This window comes from Myripristis murdjan, chromosome 13, assembly GCF_902150065.1.
Source record: "Myripristis murdjan chromosome 13, fMyrMur1.1, whole genome shotgun sequence".
Taxonomy (NCBI): Eukaryota; Metazoa; Chordata; class Actinopteri; order Holocentriformes; family Holocentridae; genus Myripristis; species Myripristis murdjan.
In genome coordinates, this window is record NC_043992.1 from 10,683,571 (window position 1) to 10,699,849 (window position 16,279).

At 41.8% G+C, this 16,279-nt stretch overlaps 2 protein-coding genes across 6 annotated transcripts in view; one reads left to right on the top strand and one right to left on the bottom strand.

Moving 5' to 3' along the window:
• Positions 1-706: 706 nt before the first annotated feature.
• Positions 707-8,800, bottom strand: LOC115369686 (uncharacterized). The gene is made up of 7 exons (XM_030066357.1): positions 8,717-8,800; positions 8,471-8,595; positions 7,437-7,532; positions 6,802-6,914; positions 3,466-3,589; positions 3,187-3,359; positions 707-2,284 (listed from the first exon to the last, which is right to left on the bottom strand). The coding sequence occupies exons 2-7, from the start codon at positions 8,508-8,510 to the stop codon at positions 2,219-2,221; spliced, it is 612 nt and encodes a 203-aa protein (XP_029922217.1). The 5' UTR covers positions 8,511-8,595; positions 8,717-8,800; the 3' UTR covers positions 707-2,218.
• Positions 8,801-9,116: 316 nt separating this feature from the next.
• The window catches only part of usp32 (ubiquitin specific peptidase 32), a 91,866-nt gene continuing 84,703 nt past the window's right edge, over positions 9,117-16,279 (top strand). For all 5 annotated transcript variants that reach the window (XM_030066353.1, XM_030066354.1, XM_030066352.1 and 2 more), the window contains exon 1: positions 9,117-9,901. In XM_030066353.1, the coding sequence (XP_029922213.1) occupies positions 9,844-9,901 (58 nt within the window). In that variant the 5' untranslated portion in view covers positions 9,117-9,843. The remainder of the gene's footprint in view (positions 9,902-16,279) is intronic.

Genomic DNA, 16,279 nt, shown 5'->3' on the forward strand with positions numbered 1-16,279 from the left:
CCCCTTTTCCTCACCGACCACAGGAAAACATTTCTCTGTATCCACTGAGATCTGGTGGGCAAATGTTTCTGCTAACGCCTCACAGCCTTATCTAATCCAGGACAAACACTTCACAAAACTTTCATTTAGGAAAAACAGTGCTAAAGGTGCAATTTTATTCTGACTTCTTATGAAAACATAGTGAGACAAGGAAACCATACATAATACCCACATTTACATAAAGCCACAGTCTAGCCTGTTTAACACTTAACACTAATAACATTAACTGGACCAGAGTGTTTTGGGGTGGAAAAAAAAGAAAGAAACTTATCAGGAACTAAACTTGTCTTTAGACTGACCACCATGTGTTTTCAAGTTTATTAAATTGATCTTGGGATATTCACAAGATAAGAATAACTGCCACTGTGACCCAGTAAAAGTTTGGATCCACAAAGAGCCGCCACAGTTGCAGCAATGAACACAGTTCGCACTCTTGAGATGTCTCAAAATATTACCCGTTTTGTTATTTGATCACCACAGTTGCAGTGAGTGTGCAATCGGACTAGAGGACACATTAAGTAGATGTTGATGCTGCGTATTTTAACACAATACCTAAACCATTACATATAATGGCTTTTACACTCCAGCTGTCTGCATAGAATTTGTAAAAACATAATCTATACATAATTAATACATAATACATAAATAATTATAAAACATAACAATAGGCCTTTCCATTTACATCTCTTCCCTTTGGTCGCTGATTTCATTTAAAAATAAATAAATTAATGAATGATCAAAAGCAGAAAGGTCCAGAAACATTGGCCTATCATAGTGTTCAATAAAAAGATAGCAGATAAATATTAAAATATAGGCACAATTGGCAGTTTGCAGATTCAGGCTGTCAAGCTTCACAAAACGAATCAAAGTCACTTCAGCTCGTTCGATTGTGTTTACAGGAGCGAGACCAAGCACACACTGGTTTTGTCATCACAATGTATGTAGGGGAAAACAAAAATACATTCTTTGACTTCATACGACCTCAAGAGCCACATGAAAACACACCACATACATGAACTGCCACATTGTTGGCATGTATGACTTGGCCACCTAGGAATTGAACCCTCGACTTCAGATCCCCACTGAAGATGCCTTCAGGACTGCACTGCGTGATTTCTCGAAGATCGATTTTCCCCCATCATTACCAGATTTTATGCAATTGAGTCATGACCCTAAACAGAGCAAACTGCATTTCATACAAATCCGTGCAGCTGACGACATTTGTGGTGCCCCCTAAAGGTGATGTGCTCCTCAACATATGTGTAAAGTGTCATGTTGACTCAATAAACTAATGAGTTACGGCCAATTTCCTACAAAAATCCTCCTTTTGCAGAGTTTTTCGATCAAAAGCGGCCATGTTTATGGACTGATCTTGGTCATATATAGTAGAATTGTGTACCTCAGTCCCCCGAGGCTGTTTACCAAATTTGGTGTTCAAACAAGTTAAAATCCACAAAGATCCTGTCACATGTCACCTAGTGTTTTTCAGTTTACGCAAATTAGCAAACAATCCATCATACAGATTTTTATGGTCCAATTGGCTTTTTTGTAGAGCACACTCAGCTGGATATGTGTGTGACATTTCAAGTCAATTTGACTTGCGGTGTGGGTGTCCTGACCGAATTTCAAAGTTTGTTTTATTTGAATGTGAATTAAAGTGCCACCATCTGGCCGACTGCAGTCATTATTTTTGTTAAGTTTTTACTTCTGCGGTTTCATGTCTGTAGCTCGTTCCAGCTCATGACAATTTGAGCTGCAGAAGAAGACACCTAATGATAATAAAATAAACTCGATAGTGTTCAAGCCCACCAGGACAGTGTTCTGGTAGAAGGGGAGAGGGGGGTAAACTGAGCCACTACATGTTCGTTTACGCTGTGTAAGATACAATAAAGACCATAAACTTTGGGCTGTGGGGTCAAATGTGCCACTGGTGTTTGGTCAAAGTGCACTGAAACACCACCTTCTTTGCTTGTCGTACCTCTAAAAGTGAGAATTTAATTTCCATGGATGTTCAACAGGGCTCATTTTACCACACTGTCCCCTATGATTGTAAGCCAGCCTTGAACTTTAGCGTTTTCAGCACAGAAGGAAAGTGAACTAAGATCCCCACTACTCATAGAGGGCAGTGGAGCGGAGTCCGAGTTGGCAGACTGAACAGCATCAGCTGGCTGTTGCACGGCTAGCTCTTCTTCTCTTCTGACTCGTCACTGCAGAGGTATTTAATGTGCGTCCATATACACCACATCTGGAGAGAGAAAGAGAGAGATCACAAAGGTATCACACAAACAACCACAGAGAAATTCGAATCCATCAAGCAGCAACTTTAAAAAAAACTTGACCTTTTAGTTTCGCTTCCCCCTGATCGATACTGACCCAAGGAGTGTGTTTTGGTGGCAGAAAACTAAACCAATTGTGCAAGATTTTTGAGCTGATTTGGGGAAATCTCTATTTTTCAAACCCCGTGGAAGCTTGTGGTTATATCGCAATCTCAGCCCGATGACATGAACCATGTAGACTCCAACATCAAAAGATTATTCCACGTTTTTTGACAGCTGAGTCTACAGGGTCCTCTCTTTAGTCAACCTTTAGTCATTTCAATTTAAAATAAGAATCATTCTCAGTAATTTTGTGATAATTTGAGGGATAATTTAATATCAAATATATAATATTCTGACAGAAATCAAGTGAATTTACTCAGGTTTCAAAAAGTTAAGGGCATTATTTGTAAACCTGTGCTCCTGCGTGCTGCTGAGTGACACAGCAGGTTCTCTGCTGATCTGGTCTTTGTGATATAGAAAGTCACGCCACTCCACTGAACTCCAGTGAAAAATATGTCACTGTAATGTCGCCTTGCTCAATGGCAAAGGGAAATCAGTTGTGAAACCCAGGACCTTTCCCCAGTCATTAGGGTCTTCTGGTCAATTTGTTATGTAAGTGAACAGCACTTCTTTCAGCTAATTCTCAACCTTTTGAATTGATTTGCCCTACTTTCTGCCATTCTCACCAATGAATGTTCACAGAAGAATACTGAATTGATTATGAAAATACAGAAAGAACTGCTTGAGAGATTACCGCCACATCCTCACGTTTCTAAGACACACACCACACCACCAATACTGTGGTTTATTAGGTGTTTTAAGTTCCTACCTCCACTGAGAGGCCCAGCAGCCGGCCAGCTGCCAGCACCAGAGTCCCCAGAGCCTGGATCCAGGGCGGCAGGTGTAGGCAGCGGGACAGTAAGCCCCACTGGTACCCATACAGCCACAATGGCAGGCAGTGAAACCCGCTTATAACCCATGTGCCAAGAGGAGTCCGAAACCCTGGCAGCAGCAGACACACAAACTTCCCATCAGAGATACAAAGCATCTGTTGGCTATTTCTGGGCTCTTTATCAGCTTCATGCACAAACAGAGGTGGATGTCTCACCGTTCGCCATGACAGCTTGTACAAATCGAGGACTGGTTGTGAAACTGTTCTTCCACTGGGCACCTCTCGCACCGTGGTTACAAACAAACACACACCACTCCACTGCGGACACCAACCAGCCCCACTGCAGGACAGAACAGGACAGGACGTTTTAGTGACCGCTTACACAACCAGGCCCTGAGGAAACTCCCTGTGGCTGCCAGGATCAGGTCCAGAGGAACCAGCGTGAACTCGGGTTGTACAATCACCGGATCCTCGGCAATGAAGCAATGTACTTCCATGAGCAGAATAAAATGGATGGAAATATGATTAACAATTCAAAATATGACAAATTTATGCACCTGCCAAGAAACAGTGCAACAGCTGGACTATTACAGAACACTGATGTTTAGCAATAACATAAATATAAACGCATATTACTATGTGTATATATATATATATATATATATATATATACATATATATAGTAATTTATATATATACTATACATATTACCATGTGCGGTTCAATTCAAACTGAGCACTGTTAGTGTTGTATGGTGTAATTCTCTGAGTGTGATGTGAGTCCACATGGTGCTGAAATATCCTCATTAGTTGATTGGTGCTCTGCTGGACTGCTCATCTACAATACCGTATTTCTATCTGTCCCTTTCCTTCCATAGTGCAGAAAAACAGCTCCAAAATAACACTTTTACCACATAAATGAACACAAACAAAGAGGCTTATGCTAATATAAAAAACAGCCACTCCTGGTACACATTTTTTGAGGAGATTAAACTCTCTTTTCTTGTTAGTTTCCAGTTTGAACTGGAAAGCAGATCCAGAAGGTCACGTCTGCATGAAACTTCATAGTAACCTTGCACCAGGAGGAAACAACCTGACAGTACTTACACAAATAATCCTAATTACATGACAAAAATGGTTACTGGAATTTGTTGTTTTTTTTATATTGGCATAATCCACCTTGTTTGTGTTTGTTTATATTTTAAATGATATTTTGGGAGCTGTTTTGCCGCACTATAAGTGAATGGAGGGTCAGAAATATAGCATTATGGATTAATAGCTGAGGGAAAGCACAGAGCATCTAATGAGGATATTTCACCACCATTTTTGAAAGCCTAGCAAACTGTACAGTGTGTACTGGTCTGTCACCAATGTGCGAAAGTCTGCCAATGCCTTAACACATTCTCGCTTAAGTATATCTGAACTAACATTTCAAACATAAATGAACACCAGTCTTGCATGCTCTTATGAACATGAGCGTGTAAGCATTTCAACCAGTCATAATTTGTCAAAATACTTTGTGATAGTTTGTCAAAGTACACACAAGCATGCAAGCTCAAGGACAGATGGGATGGTGTGACAAACTTTAGATTCACAGCTCCTCGCCTGGTCAAGTGAAGACAGTGCACTTCAGTCTGAATTAATGCTGCCAGTAAATATCTGAGACGTCTGAGGGGGCTAAGGAGAGGACTATTTTGTTGATGTCCGAGCTGTCTTTGCACGCAAGCCAAAGCATTTTAACCCTGTTACACCATCCCCCTCCGAATTCCGCTTGCCCTAAAAAAGGCATGCAAAGCCTTGCCAAATGGATGTCACCAAATACCCTTGCCTCTAAGACCGTTCCACATCATCAAGAGGAAGTAAAAATAAATCCCCTGCTAAACATGCCTGCCGCATGTAAATCAGACTCTGTGACAGAGTGATAATGGCTCTGGTGAAATACAGAAAAGACCAGAGAAAAGAACAAAATGAAATCAAAGGTCACTTTTACACCCATATGGCCAAATTATCACCCATTAATCTCTGCAGGGTTTCAAGTTCAGTGCATCTCACACAACAGCTTTTATGTAACATCCAGCTCCCTGCTGATTGGCCTATCATCCTCTGTGGTCCGACAATCAGGATGAAAGGTTGTAACATCATGATCGAGTCAGGATTGCCACCCAGCTGCACGGGCCCACAGGGAAGAAATGATGGGTGGTCAGAGTTTGAGTCGCAGCCTCCACACTCTGGGGTCATGTTAATGGAGGCTAAGTTCATGACAGCGTTCTCAGTGTCAAAGGTTCAGAGACCATCCTCCAGGAATGAGTCAGCAGGTCTGGCCCCTGCCTCTCACCCGATCTTTCCTCTTATTCAAAGACAGCTCAGACACCAAAAAACTAGTCCTTTCCCTTAGCTTCATCAGACGCCTCAGCATTAAGTAAGACAAGTACACTGTCTTCACTTATGTTTGTCTCTACATCATCCCATATATCCATGAGCTTGCACTTCCCTCATCCCCTCTTATCCATCAACAGCTCAAGACTTCAAAAATCCACAGGAGTGACTTGTTGTTGAACAGGAAGATGAGGATCATGAAACTAAGGATGTGGGTATATCATGATGAACTCCTTGGGTAAACAAAGTAGGTACAAGTTTATCATCTCATCCAAAGAGCACACAACTCAGAGACGATGAACACCAGGGTTGTTTAAAAAGTCTTGTGTGATGGAGGCCTAAAGTAGCCACTGAGTGTGTCACTTGAGTATCGCAATTCTTTTTTTTTTCTTAATGATTTCTTAATCATTTTTTATTACACAACTGATTTAAATTAAACTGTAAAGCAATGAAAATAGACGACCTAAGGAATCTGTTGGTACCAAGCATGTCATGTTGCGTTGTTGGCAAGGGGGCTAAATATCCCTCCAAAGTTCAGCTCAATTTCGACAAGGGTAAGACTGGCATTTTCAAAGGGGCCCCTTGACCTCTGACCTCCAGATATCTGAATGAAAATAGGTTCTCTGGGCAGCCACAGTTCTCCCCTTTGCAGACATCCCAACCATCCCCAGTCTTGGAGTGGCATAAATTGGGTTTGACTGGAAAACTGAGACACTTGTGGATTTAATGAGCCAAATTTTATTCATGTGTGATGATGTTAACCTCCAGAGTAGCCATTTCATTGCAGTGAGACCATTTTGGGAAACTGACATCTCTGTATGAAATGACCTTTAATTATGACCTTTAAGACAACCACAGCGTCATGGAACTTTACATCCACAAACTAGAAGATAATTTAAAAAAAAAATGCAATAAATTGTAATACTGATCTGCACTACTTGTAGAGTCTCAGTACATAAAAATTTAATTGGGGGCGGCCCTGTAGCTCTCCAAGTAGGGTGTGTACCATTTATCAAGGCTGAGTCCTTACTGCAGTGGCCTGGGTTTGAATCCAAGCTCAGGCTTGGATCATTATAGTATGAAACTGGAAGGTAAACATATTGCCCCAGCCCCAGCCCTAGTGTGTGTGTGTGTGTGTGTGTGTGTGTATTTGCTGAATGAGCTGTGGTGACCAGACCTCAAACAGCAGACTCCATAGCATGCCTCTGCTCAGGTTGTCCACCACCACGTCCATCCAGGCCCCAAACCTGGAGCACTGACCCAGCCTCCTGGCCAGCCAGCCGTCAACTCCTACACACAGGATGCCATGTAACAAAACAGAAAAAAAAAAAAAAATCCAATCCTCCTGGCATTAGGGTTCTGAAACTGGACTGCTGTTCATAACATTGGGACTGATGTTGGCCTTTTATAAATAAATGTGGACTCATTCCTCTCAGTGTTGTCCACATCTGATGCAGTTTGATTGCATATTCATACACTTGTTGTCTGGACGCTCTTAACCTGAACTGATGCTAATGAGACCCTTTGAAATGCAGAGGGATTTATCCCAGATGTCATAAACATGTTTTCCCACTGTCTAAAAGCTTTTTAACAGGCAAAACACATTTTTTTCAATTCCTTGCTACCGAACTAAACACATCTAAAGATATTAATATCAGTACACATATTATGAGAATACATATTATTAGAGTACTATTATTAGCTTCAATCCAATAACTTCAGCATTGATATCCCTTTCAAAAACCAGTGCAGGTCAAATCCTGGTGATCTTGAAAGGTGAGATGTGGTGAGGAACAGATGCTGCATCATTACCATCTAGTGCGATGGAAACTGAATACAGGGGGGTGAAGGCAGCTGGGCTCTTGTAGCTTGTCCAGGCAGCAAACAAAAGGCCGATCCTGATATATCCTGGGAGAAGAATGACACAAACAGTTAAAATTAATATAATTCAAGACCACCAGTTATGGAAAATATAGCACTTACCCTATCCCTAGCCTGAGTGAGTCCAAATTTTTATTATCATTGTAATGGAGCATACATACATCTATAAATAGACAGATAGTTGAGGTGGGGGAAAACAATCAATGCAGCATAGTATTGTGACATTGTATTGATAGAAGGGGTGCTAAATATCAATACTGTGTTGCTGAGAATCGCTGCAACATTTATGAGGGTTTTTTTTTTATGACAGAGTTGGTCAGTCTGCCTGCTTGACAATCCCATTTTGCTGCAGTAAAAATTACTTAAGTGAGATGAACAGAATGAAACCTTTATTTTATTGGCAGGTGTTGTGTTCTCATTTGGGGAAATAATGTCCAGCTGATACAAATGTAATGAATCGCAATATATCGCAATACATGTTGTATTAATACTAAAATTGCGATACAATTAGTTAAATATCGTGATAATATCCATATCATGGGGCCTGTGGTGATTCCCACCCTCGATTAATTAATAGGTAGGCAGGAAGGCAGGTAGGTATAAACTGCCAGAAATATATTTGCTCAAGTCATGGCCCTGACCAAGGCCACAGGCTGAAAAGTGTTGGTCAACAAATTAAGCTGTTCTTTATTCTCCAAGTGTTGCTGGAGGTTTTATCTCTCAGGTTAAATGTTAAAATAACCTCTCCGTGGCGTGTTGAGGACCAGTAAAACGGTTTACTGGCGACCTGATAACATCCTGCTAGTCCCAACATGTTCATCTTATCAGCTCTGATGGTAAATGTGCGCCGGAGCGCTGCCCCAGGTGAAGAGGCGCTCCTGGGCGCAGGACTGGAGCTCTTGCCGTGGACTGTAATGTAATAAGGAATCAGGTGAGAGAGGAAGAGTAGGAGGAGTTTTTCTCACCAATAATGTTTGGCCAGTACAGCAGAACTTGCAGTCCCATCTCCAGACAGCAATGACCCGTTTAGTGCTGTGTAATCTGCTGCCTCACCATCCCGGAACAAAAGATGATGCAACCTGTCGGCGACCTCCCGCGGTCAATACAAACACATCACATCAGTCCAGATACCGCCGACGAATAACAATAAACTCATTAAACACATCACTTATCAAATATCGCCACCTGGGTCCTGTATAACATTCGCATACCACGCGTGGATGTGTTTCCCTGTTGGCCGACGAACTGCGCCAGTGACGTAAAGGCTTCCTGAGTGCGTAAAGAACGTATCCCCAAACCCTAATGAGAAAATCTGTCACTTTATGTTTCTTTGCCTGTCAGAAAAGTACAAGTTTTGTCAGGCGTATTGGAACACCCTAGCTTCAATAATTGGAGGCACTGGTCAAATCGGCGTATAATTGATCCACTTTGGCAGCGCTATATTTACGCAGCGCTATATTCTCTATTTTTTAGACCCAGCTCACCTTGCTCGCTACCGTCCTCCACTAGGAACATATGGGGCATAACGTGAAATCAATTTTAAAGTTGAAAACGTATTGAGATACGTTCTTCGTTTATTGGATGCATGCCGAATTGGTGAATACCTAAAAATTGTATATCTTTAAGGTAATGTTCTACGAGGTGCGGATTTAGTCGATAAACAAGACAACAAAAACCCTACAGATTTTTTTTTCAACGGATTTGGTGTCCGTGTCCAGTTTCCTATCATGCCATGGTACGGATCATGAAACTGATCGGTAACACTGCTGCATCAGGTGCGACAAAGAACTGAAGGAAACATAAATCAGCCATTCATTAATTCATTAGTTAGATGCATAGGTTTGACAACATCTTCGCGCAGTGCGCCACCAGGGGTCGCTGTGGTGGGAGTCAAGCACAAAACACTGCTCAAATCGTTATTAACAGTTTTGTAAAATAACCACAGGGTGGCGCTGCTGACTAATTGGTATTTTATACTATTTGGTGTTAGGACACAGCCTCTGTTTACTTAGAATCGGACACAAAATGACATGACAAGTCAAAGCACATTCAACAGTTTGAAATAGCGGGGCCACATCAGCTGCAGAAGCCGGGGTCGGTTGTTTGTCCGTCGGGTCGACTGTGTTTACAACCATCCGATGAAGCTGATCAACTGACCTGTGGAGTTCGATCATGTGACAGAATGGAGGCGTCGCTGGAAACATTCACCCGTTCACCACATACACACACCACCAGGAACCCATTTCACAACAAACGGATAAGGCGATAGACAGTCCTCAACAACTCAAGTCACAAAGCCCAACGTTACTTCATGATATTGCAATGAAATGAGGGGAGCATGGGGGCCAAAGAGTCGAGGATAGGATTCCTGTCGTATGACGAGGCCGTCAAGAGAGGTAAGCCGAACAGCGAGGGACTAAATCCACAACATCTGCGTTAGCATAGCTAGCTGCTAATAGGCTAACCCCGGTGCAAATGCGGAGAGCGTTAGCAAAACTCTAGCTGTTTAAAGTGGTGTTTTTTGCTCGGTAAAGATACGTGCCTGGTGAAAAATACCTCAAGGCCATCACCTAATTGTTACAACCCAGTTTTCAACTCGGCGTGAATGTAATTCAGCAAGCCGCAAGCGTTTTAAGAAAATATTAAATTTGTGCATACGTTCGCATGTTATTCCCACAGACTCCTTCCACCAGAATACACCACGTTGGGCGGCAGTGAGCAGAGTGTATCTATCCTAAAAGTTAAAATCTACCCTAGCTCACGCTACTCTGTCCATTATGTACATGCCGAATTGAAATGTGTCTCATTTTGATTTGGAAAATGCGCAGAGTCGGTCGTTTTGAGTTTTGCAGCTCTGTTGGTTTTGGGAAGCTACATTAAATAGCCAAATTCTTGACGGTGATTGGCGTGACGTTCTCTCCACATCTCAGGGGCTAGTGTAAAGCTAACGAGCGGGGACGGGCTTGTCCTGACTGTATTAGCCAAAACAGCAGAGCAGACGGGCTTTTGGGTTTGCTAACTTTTTTGGCTGGTACCAGAATCGACGACAGTCTTTGCTTTCTTCTCATCTGTCAACTCTTCTCACTTTAGCTAGCCAGCTAGCTTACGCTAGCTCATATTTTTGCTGGTACTAGCTTGCTAACTTCTCCTGCTAGACAGGGGTTAGCTGGCTAGCTGCAGCTAATGTCCCTGAGGGAAATGCCTCCAGACTGTTAGTGTTACTCCCGTGACAGTCCTCGTCAGGATGCCAAGCTTAGCCATGATGAAAGGAGTTAAATGTCAACATTTGTGTTAAATGACTGTCAGTTTGCTTATAATACATACTTTAACGATAGCGACGTGCTCATCACGTTTGTCGGCGTAATGTGCAAATTAGCGTCTAATTGTTGCCGCCGGCCCTGATTTCTTATCTGTTAGGTATGAACACATTTTCAAACGAGGGAGGGAGTGATGACAGACTGGATCTGCGAGGAATGTCAAGCTGGGCACCGAGGCCTGTATCTGGTCGTTGCTTTATTTCACCTCCGTTATGATGTGGATGGGACACTACCTGTCCTACATAACCTTATGCAGTGTACTGTCTAATTAGGTGACAGGCAGGATGAGGTCAAGATACAGCAGGCAAACCATAAAGCTGGGTAATTGTGTAATAACTGCTGTGTAGCCCAGCCTTGTGTTGGTGCACTTATGTAAGATTTGGGTGAGCAATTATGAGGACGCACATGGCATATATCTTATTCCTGATGGCTTTCTTGGTGCACTTTACTCCCCGTGTTGTTAAAAGCTGAACTTTGTCTGCTGGAATGTGTTACACATTCATCGAGTTCAGAGTCATGTCTTTATGCTTAAGTTAGGGCATGCCAGGACCGTGTTACAGAGGGAGGACTCCTAAAGTCCTGGCCTGCAACAGTATGAGGCCGACATCTGGATAACAGTAGGCTTTTACTTAAGTATAGGAAATAGTAGTGGGAAAAAATCAATTCACTTAAATAGCGCAATTTTTTAATGACTATCTAATCATTTTTAGTTATTGATTGTGTCATATGAAACTAGACAATCCAAGGAACCCACTGATGCCAAGCATGTCATGCTAGGTTGTTGGCAAGGGGACTCAGTATTGCTCCAACATTTGGCTAAATTTTGACAAAGGAAAAGTTTGGCATTTTCAACGGTTTCCCTTGACCTCTGACCTCCAGATCTCTGAATGAAAATGGGTTCTCTGGGCAGCCACGGCTCACCCCCTTCACAGACATGCCCACATTATGCTAATCCCATGCAGTTTGGACCACAAACCATGCAGTCCAAATGTGTTAGTTTTGCCTGTTGTAAAATGGTGTGTTTGTGCTGACTGGGGCCTAAACAGGCTTGGTGTGGCATAAATTGGGTTTGACTGGAAACCTGAGACTCTTGTGGATTTAATGAACCACATTTTATTCCTGTGTGATGATGTTAGCCCCCATAGTAGCCATTTCATTGTAGTGAAATCATTTTTTGAAACTTAACATCACTGCATAAAATGACCTATTGTAACCTTTAGAATAATTACAGCTTTATGAAACTTTACATCCATAAACAAGAGGATAATTAAAAAACAAAACAAAACAAAAAAAACAGAAATCGCAATAAATTGTAATATCGAATTGCAATACTTACAGAATCATAATACATATTGATTCGGCACCCAAGTATTGTGATAGTGTCGAATCAGGAGATAAACATAACGCCCCAGCCCAAGTAGAAAAGCATTTCTTCTAAGCAGTCAAGTTTCTCTTGAGTTTCACTCGAAAGCCCATACATGGACCGCCGTATGCTGGATTAAATGGTCTTAATTTCAGCTCTGTGTGTGGCAGTTTGGTCAAATCCTCAAGGTTATTGCCATTCCCACTCTCATGATCACATGTGACCAAACACACACACACACACACACACACACACAGTGGAATTATCCAGCCATACAGCCTTATCTGACCAGTCACATGGTTGCATTCCCACTTCCCACAGCTGAGGTGAACATACACACGACAGCTGTAATTACTGGGTCAGTTTTCGTGGAAGCTTGCTGTAGTGGGACACTTGTGGGAGAATGGCAAGGAAGCATCCTGTTGTGATGGTTTGGCTTTGATGTTTTACCGCTTCAATCTGAGGAGCGCTCTCATTTTTTGTAGCCTAATTCTTCAGGGAGTTGATTGTATGCTCCCTGTTCCCTATATTTACAATTGCTTACCACAACACAGTTTGATTGCAAACTTGTGCTTCGAGTCCAAACTACTAGTTTTTGTCGGCAGAGAGATGTTCAGGTTTGCCACAGACTCAGAAATAGGCTGCTTGATTGTCTGATGTCCAAGCTCTTGCATTGGCATGGCTTCTTAGATTAGTGTAATCCTGAAAATAGAATAAATTTAGAGCTTTGGACACACAGCATGCATGATGGAAGCGTGATGAATTGAAATGGCTTTTAAATGCACACGGAAGGGAACATTTTTACTCTTGAAATTACAGGTCGCATTCGAGAAAAAAAACTGAACAAGTAGCAGGTGGTGGTGGATTTCCACCAGGAAGCAGGAACACAAAACATTCAAATGAAGCACAAGTTGCACAGGAATGTTCTTATGTTCAGGTTACCCCCAGTGCTCGTTCTAAATACATTTAATAGGACAATTGTGGTTATTTTTGAAAATTTCATCACTGATGTTTGTTTTTACTGGATGTTCTGTAAACATGACCTTCAGAATCTGAGAAATGTAGAGTTGCAACTGACAATTATTTTCATCACCAGTTAATCTTCTGATTTATTTTGTAGATTAATTGAGTAGTTGTTTGGTCCATGAAATGTCACAAAATGGTGCAAAATGTTGATCACAACTTCCCACAGCTCAAGGTGACATCCTCGAGCTGTGTTGTCCCAACCAACAGTTAACCCAAAGATATTTAGTTTACTGTCGTAGAGGACTAAAGAAAACAGAAAATATTCAAATTTGAGAAGTTGGAATCAAAAGATCAAGAAATTTTCCCCTTAAAAATGACTCAAAAGAATGAATTGATTTTCAAAATGCATGGTAATTAGTTTGATAGTTGGCAGCTAATCAATTATTTGACTAATCGTCACAACTCTAGAAAAAAATGCCCCACATCAGTTCACTAGAGGTAATCACAAGTATGTGAGAATTTTTGGTATGCTGTGATGTCTCCAACCTGGAGTCACAAGTTGTGGAGGTGTGGCATCACATGCAGAAAAGCATAGCAGCGAATCCACTGACACCGGTGCACACCCACAGCAAATGGTAGGCTAAATGTCCCAGAACATGCCCAGCATCAGTGAACAAAACATTTGAGGCAGATAGGGGATGTACATTAAGGCTGCAACCAGTAGTATTTTTTTAAATTAATCTTTTTATGTAATATTTTGCTTTCAAAGTCTACAAAACGTACTCCATAAAAAGGCCAGTATAATGGCAAATAATAATGACATGTTGATGATGCCTTTAAATTGGTTATCTAGACAGTAAGCACCCCCAAAAAACTCCATAATGATATTATGAAATGGAGAAAAGCACCTAAATGTTAACATTTTTGGTATCTTCAGCTGATAAATGACATATAAATAGTCCATTAATTTTCAGTTGATTGATTAATCAGCTGCACATGGGGTTGGGGATGAACACAGACTCTGGTGGAGAAAGAACACTTTCTCCACCAGAATCCATTTCCTCATCAAATTTCCAGCTATAGTCTAGCCCTGAAGCAGAGAAAATATTGGATAATACATTGAGCAATAATGTTTTAAAAATTGTGCACCTACTTTTCAGACGGGGTGTATCACCTGTTTATTTATTTTAATGTCAGAAAAGTTGAAATTTGACTGTTTTCCTGGGTGTTCCTGGCACACCTTCAGTGGCTACCTTGTGAACCACTTCCTGCAGCCTTGTGTTTGAACAGCACTCAGGCACATAAGGAAACATCACAGGCCGCCACTCGAAATAGTCTGACACACACCCTCATAGTCACCTGAGAAGTGCCGAGCCCAGCAGCTGTGATCAGCGTCAGCAGGCCTTATCAGCCTGGATGAATACATCCACTCAGGCCTGCACTTTGCATTTGTACCTTGTGCTGCCTGGTTTGGGCATTTAGATTTGTGTACCGCTGCCACAAAGGCTTCCAGTGAATTCTGCGCTATGGCAACACGGGCAGTCGGGTTAGATTGTTATTGTCATTTGCATCGACGATTACTGCACCATGACATAATTGTTTTTTATGTTGGGTGGTAAGTTGATTAACAGAGGGCTGTAACGGGAATATTAGAATGCAGTTTGGCATGTCATACCATATATGTTATATACAGCAATGGTTCTCAACAGGTGGAGTTGTGGTCCAAAAGTGGACCGTGGACATGTGGGAAGAGAAACACCAGAATCTTTGAAAGATGTTTGGTTTGTGAAAATTGGGTCCAATATTTACTTCAGTGACAATTGAACATAAACAAACATAATTGCCTCCTAATGTGGGAGGGAGAGGATGCGAAGCAGCGTTGAACCAAAATGCCACCATAAGTACACCATCAGGCTCTGTGGCTGCCGCGTAGCCGTAGATGCTGCAGCTGTAGCTCACATGCACCTCTCCAGAAATGTACCTGTATGCAGTGACATCTCAACACTGCTGCCCAGTGTTTCAGAGATCAGTTCAGAGTGTGCACAGAATGTCCTATGCAGAACTACCTGCATAAATGCTGGTGTAAGACAGGGCGCCCACCGTTGTCTTCCTTCATTTTTCCAGCACTGAACAGGGATAGTTTAACTAAGTGAGGCTTCTGTACTTCCAGTCGACACATACAGTAGTAAAGCTCCAATAGATTGACCACCGATTTCAATTCCATTCCAAATGACTCAGTAGGTTGTCTTCAAATTGGCTGATCTGGAAAACTGATCTATGAGCATACATCTATGAGGGGATTGCCCAGCTCTGCTTCACCTGAAGTCCTGACTGCCTTGCCTAACGCAAGTTGTTTCCAGTCAGGAAATATTAGCTGTAAGAACCACAGCCAGTCACAATCAGCTGGAGGTGATGAGATGATGACAGCTAAATTGATAGGAGACACCACCTTGCTGCTCCTCCAGCTGCTGCAGTAATGATGGAAGCCCCAGTAGCTGTTAGCCACTAGCCGAGCAGACACAGGGTTAAATCATCCTGGCTGGAAGCTGAATGTGTACTCAAGCTGAATATAGCATGTGGCCAATCAAAACAGAGCACAGTGAGCTGGACAAGAAAGTTATAAAGAAAGATGTTGCTCTCTATAATTTTAATCAATTATCATTTTTTACAGGGATGTTTTGTAGGCTGTGCCGGACACACAGACTCATAATGGTGAGAGACATGTAGCAGTATTGTCAAAGGCAGGACTTTACCAACCTGTCTCAAAAAACGAGTAATTGTTACTGTACTGTACTGGCCAGCTTGATTTTTTTGTTTGTTTGTTTAAAATATGAGAGGCTGCCGAATTCAAAATGTGTTACTTGGCATTTGTCTTTCATATACGAAAGTATATCTCATATACTTCCTAATGCAGAATATTTGGAGAGCCTAGTCATGGGTGGCTTTTAATAATGGGCAGACTTTTTCTCACCCACAAGAGGATTTAATTGACATAGGCCTATGCAAAGACAGTGTAATAATATGGATTATAAGATAACAGTCACAGTTCCTATCCAAGAGTAACATTTTTCTAAATTTAAAAAAATGATAAAGCAATGCATAGATTAAAATATCAGAATTGACCAATC